General features: G+C 41.5%; 1 protein-coding gene across 1 annotated transcript in view; it reads left to right on the top strand.

Annotated features, from left to right (window-relative positions):
* The first annotated feature begins 9401 nt into the window (after positions 1-9401).
* LOC122549850 (uncharacterized) overlaps positions 9402-15521 on the top strand; it is a 46942-nt gene continuing 40822 nt past the window's right edge. The window contains exon 1 of the mRNA XM_043689968.2: positions 9402-9489. Coding sequence (XP_043545903.2) covers positions 9402-9489 — 88 coding nt within the window. The remainder of the gene's footprint in view (positions 9490-15521) is intronic.

Below are 15521 nucleotides of genomic sequence, written 5' to 3'. Positions count from 1 at the left end.
TGTTCTTTATTACTACTAATCTCAAGATTCTCACTTTAAAAGACAAATATTTATTTTAGTTACTCTTTTACTTTCTAAGTGCTTAGAAATTATTAATACCAATTTTATATTTCTAGCTAACTTTCTCTCATGCTTTAATTTATTCATTTGTTTTGTTAATTATTCTTTGCTGGTTTTTATATTCTGTCCTCTCTTCTTGCCTGTTATTCAAAATTTTCTTTCAATTTAATACAATGTTCAATTTCCATATTTAGCCACATTTGATGTTTCCTTTTCTAAGAGTCTTCCATTCTTATTGAAATATATTTTTGCTGAAAATGTTTTGAAATATCTCCTTAAACATTTCCCACTACATCTCTATTGACCTGCCTCTTGATCTTATTTCCTACTTCACTTTAGCCATCTGGGACTAGGTCAGTTTAGGATATAGAGTCATAGAGTCATAGAGATGTACAGCATGGAAACAGAACCCTTCAGTCCAACCTGTCCATGCCGACCAGATATCCCAACCCAAACTAGTCCCACCTGCCAGCACCTGGCCCATATCCCTCCAAACCCTGTAAAAGATATCTGGTTGGCATGGATGAATTAGACGAAGGTTCTGTTTCTGTAACTGTATGACTCTATTACTCCATCTCTGTTTTCATAGCCATACAATTGCTATTACTTACAATTAAAGAGTTAGTCTCAGACCTAGCCTTCTCTTTCTAAGACAATATGAGAAGTTCAAATTTGATTGTTGCTACCTAGATGATCCTTCACTATGAAGTCATCAATTAACCCTGTTTTGCAACAAATTATCAGGTCTAGAATAGCCTGCTGTCTAGGTGGGTCTTGAATGTGCTGTTTCTGAAAATATTCTATGAACCCATCTTCCAGGCTATCTTTGCCAATCTGAGACATCTAATCTACATATAGATTAAAACCACCCACGATTATTTCTGTACCTTTCTCACCACTCCCCTGACAAATCACCTCATCCAAAATTACTGTGCAGGGAACTATAAATAACATACGTTTCTTATCTTTGCTATTTGTATCTCTACCTAAATTGAGTCTACATCATGGTCTTTAGAACTATGTTCGACTCTCACTATGATATATCATTGTGAATGTTGGACAATTGGGCTGATAACTCATCTATTTTATAAGAAATACTACACATATTGCAAAACAGAACCATTACTTTTACTATTTTTGCAATCTCTGGCCTTATCTCCTGGCATATTGTTATGTTTGTATACTCTGTCACTTGCCCCCCCATTCTGATAATCGTTACTCTTATTGCTACCTTGATTTCTTGCCTTGTCCTCTCACTTTCACTTATTAGATCTTCTTTTATTTGACTCTTCTCCTCCACTATTAAGATAAAAGCTCACTTCTCACCCTAGTTATATCACTTGAAAGAACACTGTTCCCAGCACGGTTCAGGTAAAGACCATTCCAATGAAATACATTCTGCTTTCCTAAGTGCTGGTGCCAGTGCCCATTAATCAAACTCATTTCTCCAACACTAATGTTTGTGTCACATATTCAGCTCTTAAATCTTATTTACCCCAGACCATTTTACTCGTGGCTAAGGTAATTAGCCAGAGATTTGAGGATCTGCTTTTTAACTTAGCACCAAACAGCCCATACTCCCTCAGCAGAATCTCTTTCTGGTTTAATCTGTGTTCTTGGCACCTATGTGGAACAACTGGATATCTGTAAATTTATTGTAAATGTTTGGATAAAAGCACACGACACCAGGTTATACTCCAACAGGTTTATTTGGAAGTACCAAGCTTTTGGAGTGTTACTCCTTCGTCAGGTAGTTAGCGGGGCAGGATCATAGAACACGTTTATAGTAAGAGATCAAAATGTCATACAACTGATGTAATGTATTGAGCAAATCTAGTTTGCTTTTAAGTTTTTAATCACTTAGAATGGGATCGCAGGTTTAGTTTTAAAATTTACTTACTAATGAATCGAAACCTGCAATCTTATTCTAACTAATTAAAGACTTAACGGCAATCCAGGTTTGTTCAATACATTGCATCAGTTGTATGATACTTTGATCTTTTACTATTCATTCTGTGTCCTATGATCCTGCCCCACTAGCTACCTTACGAAGGAGCAGCGCTCCGAAAGCTCGTACTTCCAAATAAACCTGTTGGACTATAACCTAGTGTTGTGTGATTTTTAACTTTGTCCACCCCAGTGCAACACTGGCACCTCCACATCATGGATAAAAAACAGATTAGTTAAGGAAAGCCAGCACAAATTTGTTCAGAACAAATCAGTAACTTGATGAAGTGTTTCTGATGAGATAATGCCATTGATGTGGTGTAAGTGGACTTCCATAAGGCATTTGATAAGATTAGATTAAATTCCCTACAGTGCAGAAACAGGCCCTTCAGCCTAACAAGTCCACACCGACTCTCTGAAGAATAACCCACCCAGACCCATTTCCCTCTTACTAACGCACCTAACACTATGGGCAATTTGGCATGGTCAATTCACCTGACCTGCACATCTTTTGACTGTGGGAGGAAACCAGAGCACCCAGAGGAAACCCAGACAGCCACAGGGAGAACGTACAAACTCCACACAGTCACCCGAGGCTGGAATTGAACCCGGGTCCTTTGTGCTGTGTGGCAGCAGTGCTAACCACTGAGCCACTGTGCCACCCCCATTGATAAAGTGCCGTTCAGCAGATTTGTGGACTGAGTGATAGCTCTTGGAACAAACATGTTATTAGCAATATGGATAGAAAGTTGACCAAATAACAGAAAACAGTGAGCCATGGATAACCTTTTCAGACCATAGGAAGATTTGTATTGGAATACCACAGGTATTGGTGTTGAGACCAGCTCTTCTTGATATAAATTAATGACCCAGACCTTGATGTGCAGAATATCATTTCCAAGTTTGGAGATGAAATGTAACTTGAATCATTGTGAACTGTGAAGATGATATTGTCAAATCTGAAAAGGCATAGACAAATCAATAGAATGGGATAGAAATAACAGAGAAAAATTCAGAGAAGTGCAGTGTAATTCACTTTAACATGAAGAATGAAATATAAAATGTATGAATGAAATGTACAATGTAAAATAAAGGGTACAAATCTAAAACATGCTGGACAGCCAGGGATTCAGAAGTACATAAGCATGATTCACTATAGGTGGCAGGACAGTTTGACAGCATGGTCAATAAAATGTATAGATAAAATTAAATAGAGCATTGATTTGGCTTTTGTTGGAGTAGAGTATCCAGTTTTGCTTGCCACACATTAAGGAAGATGGTAAGGCATTACAGCTTCGGTAAAAAGATTCACAAGAATGGTTTTGGAAATGATAAGCTTCAACTATGTAGAAAACTGCAGAAGTTGGAACCACTTTTCTTGGTGAAGATAGGTTGGGAGGAGATTTGACAGTGATGTTCAAAATTCTGAGGGATCAGGACATATTGTACAGGGAAAAAACTATTCCCATTTGTAGAAAGGTTGAGAACAAGGGGACATAGATTTAATTAACAAAAGAAGCAATGATGACAAGAAGAAAGGGTTTATCATGTATTGAATGTTTACAGTCATGAATGTAGTGTGGTGGAGGCAGAGTTAATTGAGGCATTCACATGGGAATTAAATTTTTACCTCAGAAGAAAGAATGTGCAGCTGTACTGGGAGGGGAATGTCTCCATGTAAATTACAGCTCTGGAAAGGTGTCACAGACATGATGAGCTGATTGGCCTTCTTTTCTGCTGTAACAATTCTGAACTATGAAAGCAGGCTCGTCTTCACCATGTATGTTAACAGGTATATGTTTCATTGAGGACAGCTGACATGTATGTGAATTGATGATTTTAAAAATGTGGTAAAGATTGGAAAGTGATTCTTTTTCAGATAGAGGATTGTAACTTGAGTTAATTTTGTGATCAATAGTTAAAATCAAATGTCAATTCTCAGCAAATGATTTCCCATTGATGTTCTCTGAATTTCTACCTTATTTATAGAAACGTGAGGTAGATGCATAAACATGAGATATACCCAACTGAAATGGAAAAAAGCAAGGTGTGCCTTTGGCACTGTAGCTTCCTAACAAGAGTATGCACAGATGCAAAATATTTTATCAGATTAAAGGCCTTCAGGTGAAAAACAAGGTATGTTTAGTGCTTCTATTAAGCTAATGGATATAAATTGAGAAGAATGATGGTGTATTAAATGCCATTGAGGAATGGGCATACTTTGGTAGATTTTAAAAGACAGACGGTTGTTCCATTGAGGAATATCACTTAAGCCACTTTTGGAATATTGCGTGCATTTCTGGTCTCCTTCCTATCGGAAAGATGTTGTGAAATTTGAAAGAGTTCGGAAAAGATTTACAAGGATGTTGCCAAGGTTGGAGGATTTGAGATACAGAGAGAGGTTGGATAGCCTGGGGCTGTTTTCCCTGGAGCGTCGGAGGCTGAGGGGTGACCTTATAGAGGTTTGTAAAATCATGAAGGGCATGGATAGGATAAATAGACAAAGTATTTTTCCCTGGGCTGGGGGAGTCCAGAACTAGAGGGCATAGGTTTAAGGTGAGAGGGAAAGATATAAAAGAGACCTAAGGGGCAACTTTTTCATGCAGAGGGTGGTATGTGTATGGAATGTGTTGTCAGAGGAAGTGGTGGAGGCTGGTACAATTGCAACATTTAAAAGGCATCTGGATGGGTAGATAAATAGGAAGTGTTTGGAGGGATGTGGGCCGGGTGCTGGCAGGTGGGACTAGATTGGGTTGGGATCTCTGGTCAGCATGGACGGGTTGGACCGAAGGGTCTGCTTCCATGGCTGTACATCTGTATGACTCTATGACTCTATATCATGGACTTTATAAGACTAAAATATTGCAAATTCAATGGAAAACTCCCTGTTCAGCATATGTTTGCAAACTCTTAGATTATGCTAAAGGTTTCTGGTCTTAGAGTCATAGAGTCATAGTGATATACAGCACAGAAACAGACCCTTTGGTCCAACTCGTCCATGCCAAACAATTATCCCAACCTAATCTAGTCCCAATTACCAGCACTTGGCCCATATCCCTTCCTATTTATATACCCACCCAGGTGCCTTTTAAATGCTGTAATTGTACCAGCTTCCACCACTTCCTCTGGCAGTTCATTCCATACATGCGCCACCTTCTGTGTGAAAAAGTTGCCCCTTAGGTTCCTTTTATATCTTGAAACTGTGCCCTCTAGTTCTGGATTACCCCATCCCAGGGAAAAGACCTTGTCTGTTTATCTTATCCATACCCCTTATGATTTTATAAACCTCTATGAGGTCACCCCTCAGCCTCCAACGCTCCAGAGAAAACAGCCCCAGCCTACTCAGCCTCTCCCTATAGCTCAAATCCTCCAACCCTTGCTTAGCTGGAGTTAGATTCTGAGAAGGAGACACTCTTTTGGAATAGATATCAGAAACTTTAGAAACCTACCTTGGACCACAGTCATTTCAAGCAGCTTAATTGAATTAATTGAAACTCTGTGGTGTTAAAGAAGATGGAGAACTCAGTTGTTACATCCTTTTGGAATCTTTCAGATATAGACTGTAGGTATTAGCACAATGGAAAAAAAGGCTTTTAAATTTAAAAACACTTGTACATTGAAAGGAGATTTGCCAATTCTCCCACTTCAGCTTTTCTCTGGTTTGGTTTGGTCTGGTTATTCACTGAAAGCAGTCAGGCAGTTTTGAAGCTGCTGGACCCAAAGAAGCAGATCGCTGCTGATCCTCTCTCTGTGACACCTATCCTGTAAGACCCTGTGTTTGATTTTATCTTTTGTGCCATAGAGTCATAGAGTCATAGAGATGTACAGCCATGGAAACAGACCCTCGGTCCAACCCGTCCATGCTGACCAGATATCCCAACCCAATCTAGTCCCACCTGCCAGCACCTGGCCCATATCCCTCCAAACCCTTCCTATTCATGTACCCATCCAAATGCCTCTTAAATGCTGCAATTGTACCAGTTTCCACCACATCCTCTGGCAGCTCATTCCATACACATACCACCCTCTGCATGAAAAGGTTGCCCCTTAGGTCTCTTTTATATCTTTGCCCTCTCACCCTAAACCTATGCCCTCTAGTTCTGGACTCCCCGACCCCAGGGAAAAGACTTTGTCTATTTATCCTATCTATGCCCATCATAATTTTGTAAACCTCTATAAGGCCCCTCAGCCTCTGACGCTCCAGGGAAAACAGCCCCAGCCTGTTCAGCCTCTCCCTGTAGCTCAGATCCTTCAACCCTGGCAACATCCTTGTAAATCTTTTCTGAACCCTTTCAAGTTTCACAACATCTTTCCGAAAGGAAGGAGACCAGAATTGCACACAATATTCCAACAGTAGCCTAACCAATGTCCTGTACAGCCGTAACATGACCTCCCAACTCCTGTACTCAATACTCTGACCAATAAGGGAAAGCATACCAAACGCCTTCTTCACTATCCTATCTACCTGCGACTCCATTTTCAAGGAGCTATGAACTTGCACTCCAAGGTCTCTCTGTTCAGCAACACTCCCTAGGACCTTACCATTAAGTGTATAAGTTCTGCTGAGATTTGCTTTCCCAAAATGCAGCACTGTGCATTTATTTGAATTAAACTCTATCTGCCACTTCTCAGCCCATTGGCCCATCTGGTCCAGATCCTGTTGTAATCTGAGGTAACCCTCTTCGCTGTCCACTACACCTCCAATTTGGTGTCATCTGAAAACTTACTAACTGCATCGCTTATGCTCGCATCTAAATCATGCTGAAAAATGAGAAGCCTTTAGAAATGAGATAACAAGAATCCAGAGAAAGTTTATTCCTGTCAGGGTGAAAGGGAAGACTGGTAGGTATAGGGAATGCTGGATGACTAAAGAAATTGAGGGTTTGGTTAAGAAAAAGAAGGAAGCATATGTCAGGTATAGACAGGATAGAACGAGTGAATCCTTAGAAGAGTATAAAGAAAGTAGGAGTATACTTAAGAGGGAAATCAGGAGCACAAAACGGGGACATGAGATAGCATTGTCAAATACAATTAAGGAGAATCCAAAGGATTTTTTTCAAATATATTAAGGACAAAAGGGTAACTAGGGAAAGAATAGGGCCCCTCAAAGATCCGCAAGGCAGCCTTTGTGTGGAGCCACAGAAAATAGGGGAGATACTAAATGAATATTTTGCATCAGTATTTACTGTGGAAAAGGATATGGAAGATATAGACTGTAGGGAAATAGATGGTGACATCTTGCAAAATGTCCAGATTACAGAGGAGGAAGTGCTGGATGCCTTGAAATAATTAAAGGTGGATAAATCCCCAGGACCTGATCAGGTGTGCCCGAGAATTCTGTGGGAAGCTAGGGAAGTGATTGCTGGGCCTCTTACTGAGATATTTGTATCATCGATAGTCACAGGTGAGGTGCCGGAAGACTGGAGGTTGGCAAACGTGGTCCCAAGGGGTGTTTATGGGGAATGTTGCAGCTATTTGGAACAGCATCTTTAAGTTGGAATGATCTGTTGGTTTTTCAGATAGGTTCGATATTCTGTTCTCTTTTGTTCGTGTTTCATTGTGTAATCTTGCAAGTAAACTCTGTTTTGTTTGAAACTAAGTGGTTTGACCAGCTGCATCCCTCCTGGGATATGGGTCTGGACTACCTTCTTGAAATTTTTTTTTGGGTGGGTTGGGCGGTGGCGTCTGGCCTGGTCCATAACAATAAAATGATCTCGAGTGAGATTTCAAAATGAACCTAAAAGTAAGTGTACAAAAACCCCAAACCCAACATTGATGACTTTCTAATAATACAATACAGTATTTACAACTGACTATTAAAATTATCATTCCTTAGCTGCTGTTGCTTCAACACCTTAAATATCAATGATCAAATGATGGGGAGAGTCAAGATTAGAATCGTTATTTCCTGCTCCTCGGAGGCTGTCTGACCAGCTGTGCTTTTCCAGCACCACTATAAAGTTGTCTCTAATCTCCAGCATCTGCAATACCCACTTCCGTCTAAATGATGGGGTGAGTTAAATAATGTTATTCATTTCTAAATGCTTAATTTCAATGATTGCATTTTTGCTGAGTCTGGTTTTCGTCCCTGTTCCCTTAGTCCTCACTTCTTAGCTCAGTTGGTTGGATGGCTAGCATCCTATGTAGAGTTAATGTCTAACCACATGAATTCCAATCTCCACTCAGGCTGAGGTTACCATGAGGGACTCTCCTTCTAAACTTCTTCCCTTGCCTGAGCTGTGGTGACCCGGCGTTAAACTACCACCCATTGTTTCTCTCTAATGTAAGAGTTGCTCTTGGTGCCTTTATATTTATTTCTGGCAAAGCAAATTGTGGAATTAATAAATGGGCTGGAAGCCTTGGTCACATAATCTACTATCATCTTTAAGTTTAAAAAAAAGGAACTGGGGTGTTGGAAATCTGAAACAAAAACTCCCACAGAAATTGCTGGGGAAATACAGCAGGTCTGGCAACCTCCGTGGAGAGAAAGCTCTGTCGATATTTGGTCCAGTGACCCTTCTTCCGAACCATCTGAATGCAGCTAGAGTTTCAGTTTTGAAGAAGGGTCACTGGACCTGAAATGTTAACTCTGTTTTCCCTGCACAGATGCTGCCAGACCTGCTGTGTTTCTCCAGTAATTTCTGTTTTAATCTTCTTCAAAATGTTGTTTCGGCCTTCTTGATAAAACTTCTTAAACAAGTTAACAGCCTGTAGAACAAAGCCCAACTTACTGTCAGAACATGTTAAGGAAGGGGCGACAGATGTGGAATTTTGCTTTATTTACTCATTAGGGTTAGAAACTGTCCCTCAGTGACAGAGTTGATAGGAAACTTCGACTAACAGGAACAGTGTCCGTAGTTTCTCGGTCACTTTTTCTTTTAAAAACAAAATAGGGAACTAAAATTCAGAAGGAAATAAATAAAACTTTTTAAAAAAAGAAATTGCCCTTATTATTGGCGGCTGGGATAATTTTATTCCTTCTCTCACTCCCCTGTGTCATATTTGAATCCGTGCAGCGGATGAATGTGAGTGGGAGTTGAAAGTTGTTCAGCCCATACACCCCCACAGTCCATTCCGAGTTCATCTCAGGGTGATGATCCTGAGGGAACCGCGGTTTCTTCAAGCTGCCCCTTCCTTCCTGAACAGCAGCACTACAGTGTCTGAACACAGTCAGTCAGAGCTTTGTGCTGAGCAATCGTTTCTTCCAGAAGTTACCTTTGAGAGAGGAATTGTTCAGGTTAGTGCTATTTCAGGATTCCACATTTGCTCCTTGACACTCCTGAACGAAAATGCATCTGCGCATGATACAGGCAAAACGAATTACTGTTGATGTAGTCACGTTCCACACACTGTACCCATCCGGTCTTTATTGAGATTGTTTTTCTTCACCAGATATGTTCTTTATTGCGGCCGTCCTGTTGGTGCCGTTCGTCATTCGCTGTGTTTCCTCACAGGGGCTGAACTGTGCTTTCTACCTGAGCAGTAAGTAGTTTAATCCCACGTCCGCGTTTTTCTAGATGAACATTGTCTTCTCAGATGGAAATGATTGCTTTTTTGGAAGTTGCATTCCCCCCCCACAATATGACAGCGTTGTTACCAAAAATGGCAATGCACAAAAGTTAGTTAATTCAAATTAGAAAGACTGCAATTCTGAAAATAAGGACTAAAAGTTCTTAAAATAGAAATAGTTCTTAAGCGACATCATAAAACCCAACATTTATTTTAGAAATCCCTTTGAATTGTGGATAATAAGTGAGGGATGATGTGTTTAATGACAAAATAAGCTGCTGTGAAACGGAAAAGTAATTTCCTGTAAAAGGATTATAGTCTGTGTTATTCAGGGTGATTTTGGCCTACCTCTTAGTAAAAGTATACAATACATAAATACGTCAAATAAAAAATATACCTGCAATGATATTTTGTTAGATAAAACCTGGCCTGCAATCTTTTGGGCGGCACGGTGGCACAGTGGTTAGCACTGCTGCCTCACAGCGCCTGAGACCCGGGTTCAATTCCCGCCTCAGGCGACTGACTGTGTGGAGTTTGCACGTTCTCCCCGTGTCTGCGTGGGTTTCCTCCGGGTGCTCCGGTTTCCTCCCACAGTCCAAAGATGTGCAGGGTCAGGTGAATTGGCCATGCTAAATTGCCCGTAGTGTTAGGTAAGGGGTAAATGTAGGGGTATGGGTGGGTTTCGCTTCGGCGGGTCGGTGTGGACTTGTTGGGCCGAAGGGCCTGTTTCCACACTGTAATCTAATCTAATCTAATTTCTGAGTTCCGTTACTTTCTGACTGAATTCTAATATCTAAGTAATGTATCTCCAACTGTTTGTAGCTAACACCACAATCGTAGTCTATTGAGACAATCTTTAATCAATATCAACAGCTTGCATTTGCTTATTCCTTTAATGTAGAAAAAACCCCAGTAAAATCACAAGGTAGTTCAGAGAAATGTAATAAGACTTCACTGGAAAAAAACTAAGATTTACAATGTTTTTTCCAAAAACAAAAACTGTATTTGTTACAAAACGTTGTAATTCAGTCAATCCCAGTAGCAAACTGGTCTGGGAACATGTAACATCACCTGAATACTTCTAAAGGTTTCTTACTTTATATATGGATATAGTTACCTCGCTATGTTCTGTGACATTAAGTTGCAATAAAATACTGAAGAGTTTCCCCATGTAGGTGGACAAATGGGCAAATGGGTGGCTCGGTGGCTTAGTGGTTAGAACTGCTGCCTCACAGCACCAGTGACCTGGGTTTGATTCCAGCCTCGGGTGACTGTCTGTTTGGAGTTTGCATGTTCTCCCTGTGTCTGCATGGGTTTTCTCCCACTGTCCAAAGATTTGCAGGTTATGGGAAATTGGCCATGGGAAAATGCAGGGATATAGGGACAGGGTAGGGGTCTGGGTGGGATGTTCTTTGGAAGGGTGTTGTGGACTCCAATGGTGTGCTTACACACTGTCGGATTCTGTGATTCCATTCTAAATCACGTGACATTTATGTTCAGTGTAGTAGTAAAGGCGGAATACTGTGGATGCTGGACATTTGAAACCAAGACAGAGAATGCTGGAGAAACTCAGCAGGTCTGGAAGCTTCCATGGAGAGAAATGCATTCTGAGTCCTCAGATGCTGCCTGACCTGCTAAGTTTTTCCAGCATGCTCTGCGTTACCTTCAGTGCAGTGTCAGGTTCATTCCATAAGTTGAGTTTGGTTGCATGATTAATGTAAAACAGAGAACTGTGGATGCTGGAGATCTGAAACAAAAACAGAAATTGCTGGTGAAATTCAGCACATCTGGCAGCATCTGTGAGAAAAAACAGAGTTAACATTTCAAGTCTGGTGACTCTTCATCTGAATAATTAATTTTGATAAAGAGTCACCGGACTTGAAATGTTAAACCCTATACACTCCAGTTTTGGACTCTCTACCCTGGGGAAAAGACCATGGCTATTCATCTTATCTATGCTCCTCCTGATTTTGTAGACCTCTTTAAGGTCACCCCTAAGCTTCCTATGCTCCAGTAAAAAAACTCCAGCCTATCCAGCCTCCCCTTATAACTCAAACCCTCCAGTCTTGGTAGCATCCTTGTAAAGCTTTTGTTTTGCACCCTTTTCAGTTTAATAGCATCCTTTCTATAGCAGGGTGACCAAAACTATACACTGTACTCCAAATGTGGCCTTACCGATGTCTGTATAGCTGTAATGTGACAATTGAACTCCTGTACACAACGAAGGCAAGTATTCCAAATGCCTTTGACACCACCCTGTCTACCTGTGACACCACTTTCAAGGAATTTTGTACGTGCACCCCTTGGTCTCTCTGTTCAACAACACTCCCCAGGGTCCCACCATTAACTGTGTAAGTCCCACTCTGGTTTGTCACAGGCCTTCAGTCTGAACAACAACCCTCCATCACCACCCTCTGTCTCCTACCATTATGCCAATTTTGTATCCAATTGGCTAGCTTTCCCTGGATCCCTTGTGATCGAACCTTACAAACACGTCTACCATGCAGAACTTGTTAAAGTCAATGTAGGAAATGTTTATTGCTCTACCTTCATCTATGTTCTTGGTCAACTCTTCTAAACCTCAATCAACATTGTGAGACATGATTTTTCACACATAAAGATCCTGTTTCTCAGAATCCCATTCAACAACATACCCACTACTGAAGTCAGACTCACTGGTCTGTAGTTCCTTGGTTTTTCCTTGCAGCCTTTCTTAAGTAGTGATACAACATTAACCTTCTGGCACCTCACCTGTGGCTGCCAGTGATACAAGTAGTTCTGCTCGGAGCTCCACAATTTCTTCCCTAGCTTCCCACAATGTCCTGCAATACAATTGGTCAGGCCCCTGGGATTTATCTACCTTTGTGTTTTAAGATATCCAGCAGCTTCTCTTCTTTAATGAGGGTCATTTTCAAGGCATCACTATTTATTTTCCCAAGTACAATGTCTTTCTCCACATTAAATGCTGAAGCAAAATGTTTGTTTAGGACCTCACCCATCTCATATCACTCCACACATACATGGCTTCATTGATTGTTAAGATGCCCTATTCTCTCCTGAGTTACTTATTTGCCCTTAATATACTTGTCAAATCTCTTTGGATTCTCCTTTACCTTATCTGCCAAAGCTATTTCATGTTCTCTTTTTGCCCTTCTGCTTTCCCCCCTAAGTGTACTCCTACATTCCCTACACTCGTCAAGGGATTCACTTGATCCCAACTGGCTATACCAGACATATTCCTTGTTCCTGAGCAGACCCTCAGTATTTCTAATCATCCACTGTTGCCTACTCCTGACAGCCTTGCCCTTCACACTAATAGGAACATGCTGTCCCTGAGCTTTTGTTATCTTGCTTTTGAAAGCCTCCCACTTGTCAGCCATCCCTTTACCTGCAAACAGCATCCTCCAGTCGACTGGTCTAGATTAGAGTGGTGCTGGAAAAGCACAGCAGCATTCAAGGAGCAGGAAAAATGACATTTCAAGCAAAAGTCCTTCAAGTTCCTCAAATGGAGTTTAATGCGGAAAAGTGTGAGGTGATTCACTTTGGAAGGAACAACAGGAAAAAAAGAGTACTGGGCTAATGGTAAGATCCTTGATAGTGTAGGTGAGCAGAGACATCTCGATGTCCATGTACATAGATCCCTGAAAGTTGCCACTCAGGTTGATAGGATTGCCATAGGGTGTGTTAGCTTTTATTGGTAGAGGGATTGAGTTTCAGAACCATGAGGTCATGCTGCAGCTGTACAAAACTCTTTGGTGCGGCCGCACTTGGAGTATTGCGTACATTACTGCATTATTGGAAGGATGTGGAAGCTTTGGAAAGGGTTCAGAGGAGATTTACTAGGATGTTGCCTGGTATGGAGGGAAGGTCTTATGAGGAAAGGCTGAGGGACTTGAGGCTGTTTTTATTAGAGAGAAGAAGGTTGAGTGGTGACTTAACTGAGACATATAAGATAATCAGAGGGTTAGATAGGGTGGACAGGGAGAGCCTTTTTTCTTCAGATGGTGATGACTAGCACAAGGGAACATAGCTTTAAGTTGAGGAGTGATAGATATAGGACAGATGCCAGAGGTAGCTTGTTACTCAGCGAGTATTAGGGGTATGGAACACATTGCCTGCAACAGTAGTAGACTCACCAACTTTAAGGGCATTTAAGTGGTCATTGGATAATCATACGGATGAGAATGATATAGTGTTGGATAAATGGGCTTCAGATTGTTCCACAGGTTGGCGCAACATTGAGGGCTGAAGGGCCTGTACTGTGTTGTAATGTTCTATTTATTGTGTATAGGAATTGTTGTGATGTTTTCCCTAATCAAAAATACCAGTCCCCCTCCTCTCTTCTTCCCCTTCTATCCTTCCTGTAGCATCTATACCCCAGAACATTGAGCTGCCAGTCCTATCCCTACTTCAGTCATATTTCCGTGATAGCTATGATATCCTAGTCCCATGTTCCCATCCATGCCCTGAGTTCATCTGCCTTACATGTCAGGTGTCTTGCATTGAAATAAATGCAGTTTAATTTAGTCAGTCTTCCCTCATTATCTGCCATATTCTTGCATGTAGTTTCTACGTAATTTGCTCTCTTTAACTTTTGTACCAGCCTCAACCTTCCCTCTTGTCTCACTACTGATTAGGTTCCCACCTCCCCTAGTTCAAACCCTACCTTGTAGCACTGCAAATCTCCCCGCCAGGATATTGGATCTGTCCAGATCAGATGTAATCCCATCCCTCTTGGACAGGTCACTTCTGCCTGAGAAGAGATCACAGTGATCCAAAAGTCTGAATGCCTGCCCCTTCCACCAACTTCTCAGCCATGCATTCATCTGCCCTATCCTCCGATTCCTACTCTCACTAGCAGGTGGCACCAGGAGTAATAGAGAGATTACTATCCTTGGAGTCCTGCTTTTTAATGTTAAAAATCACACAGGTTTATTTGGAAGCACTGGCGTTTGGAGTGCTGCTCCTTCATCAGGTGATTGTGGCTTCTTTTTAACCTCCTGCCTAACTCCCTATATTCACTTTGCAGAACTTCATCCCTTTCTCTATCTACAGTGTTGTTACCAATGTGTACAGTGACCTCTGCCTGCTCACGCTCCCACTTTGAGAATTTCCTCTAATCGCCCTGAGATAGCCTTGACCTTGGCACCATGGAGGCAACACACCTTCCTGAAGTCTCACTCACAGCAGCAGCCTGTCACAAGTTTGCTTGGACTCTCTCAGGAAAGATCAGCACTTTGTGTATGTTGCCTGTTTTTTATACTCAGGTCAATGTGATAAAAGCAGAAGTATGACAAGGATCCCAGGTCTCATCTGAACACATGGTAACCTGACATCCCACGAGGTAGTAATGTATTCATTCTATTTTTGAAAAGCAAAGGCACATATATAGGGAAAAAAACCACTAAAAAATGTTACCATTGTGTGACATAAATGGAGCATTTTAGGCTTACTGGTGCCCTCTCACATTGCACCAAAAGTCTTCCGACGATGCATCTCATAACTTTTTAAGCTGTTGTTTACTCGTGGATTAAAACCAATAATGTGTGGTTTGCATTGGTACAGCTGTTTAAAACAACCAGGAGTGAAGGGCCCTTATGGAAGTGTCCCTGTCTCTTGGTTCAAGTTTCACCTGCTCCAGAGGTGTGTAATAACAACTCTGAACAGGGTGACTGCAAATAAAAGGCAGGAATTTTAATTTGTAATTGTGTGACCACGCCCCTCGACCATGACGTCACCTCCCATCGCCGGACCATCCATAACCTCAACACCTCAGACGATCTCCCATCCACAGTCTGCCACCTCAGAGCTTCACAACCTGCACCACCCAGTTGTACCTCTTACCTAAAATCCACAAACCTGACTTCCCCGGGGAACCTATTTTCTCTATCTGCTCCTGCCCCACCAAACTTCTCATATCTCGACACTGTCCTGTCTCCCTTGGCCCAGGAATTCCCACATATATTTGGGACACTAGCAATGCCCTCCATCTCTTCCATGACTTT

This window comes from Chiloscyllium plagiosum, unplaced genomic scaffold, assembly GCF_037043375.1.
Source record: "Chiloscyllium plagiosum isolate Xiang-an unplaced genomic scaffold, Cpla_swu_hap1 HiC_scaffold_5, whole genome shotgun sequence".
Lineage (NCBI taxonomy): Eukaryota > Metazoa > Chordata > Chondrichthyes > Orectolobiformes > Hemiscylliidae > Chiloscyllium > Chiloscyllium plagiosum.
The sequence above is the reverse complement of the archived record's forward strand: the minus strand, read 5'-3'. Positions and strand labels throughout refer to the sequence as shown.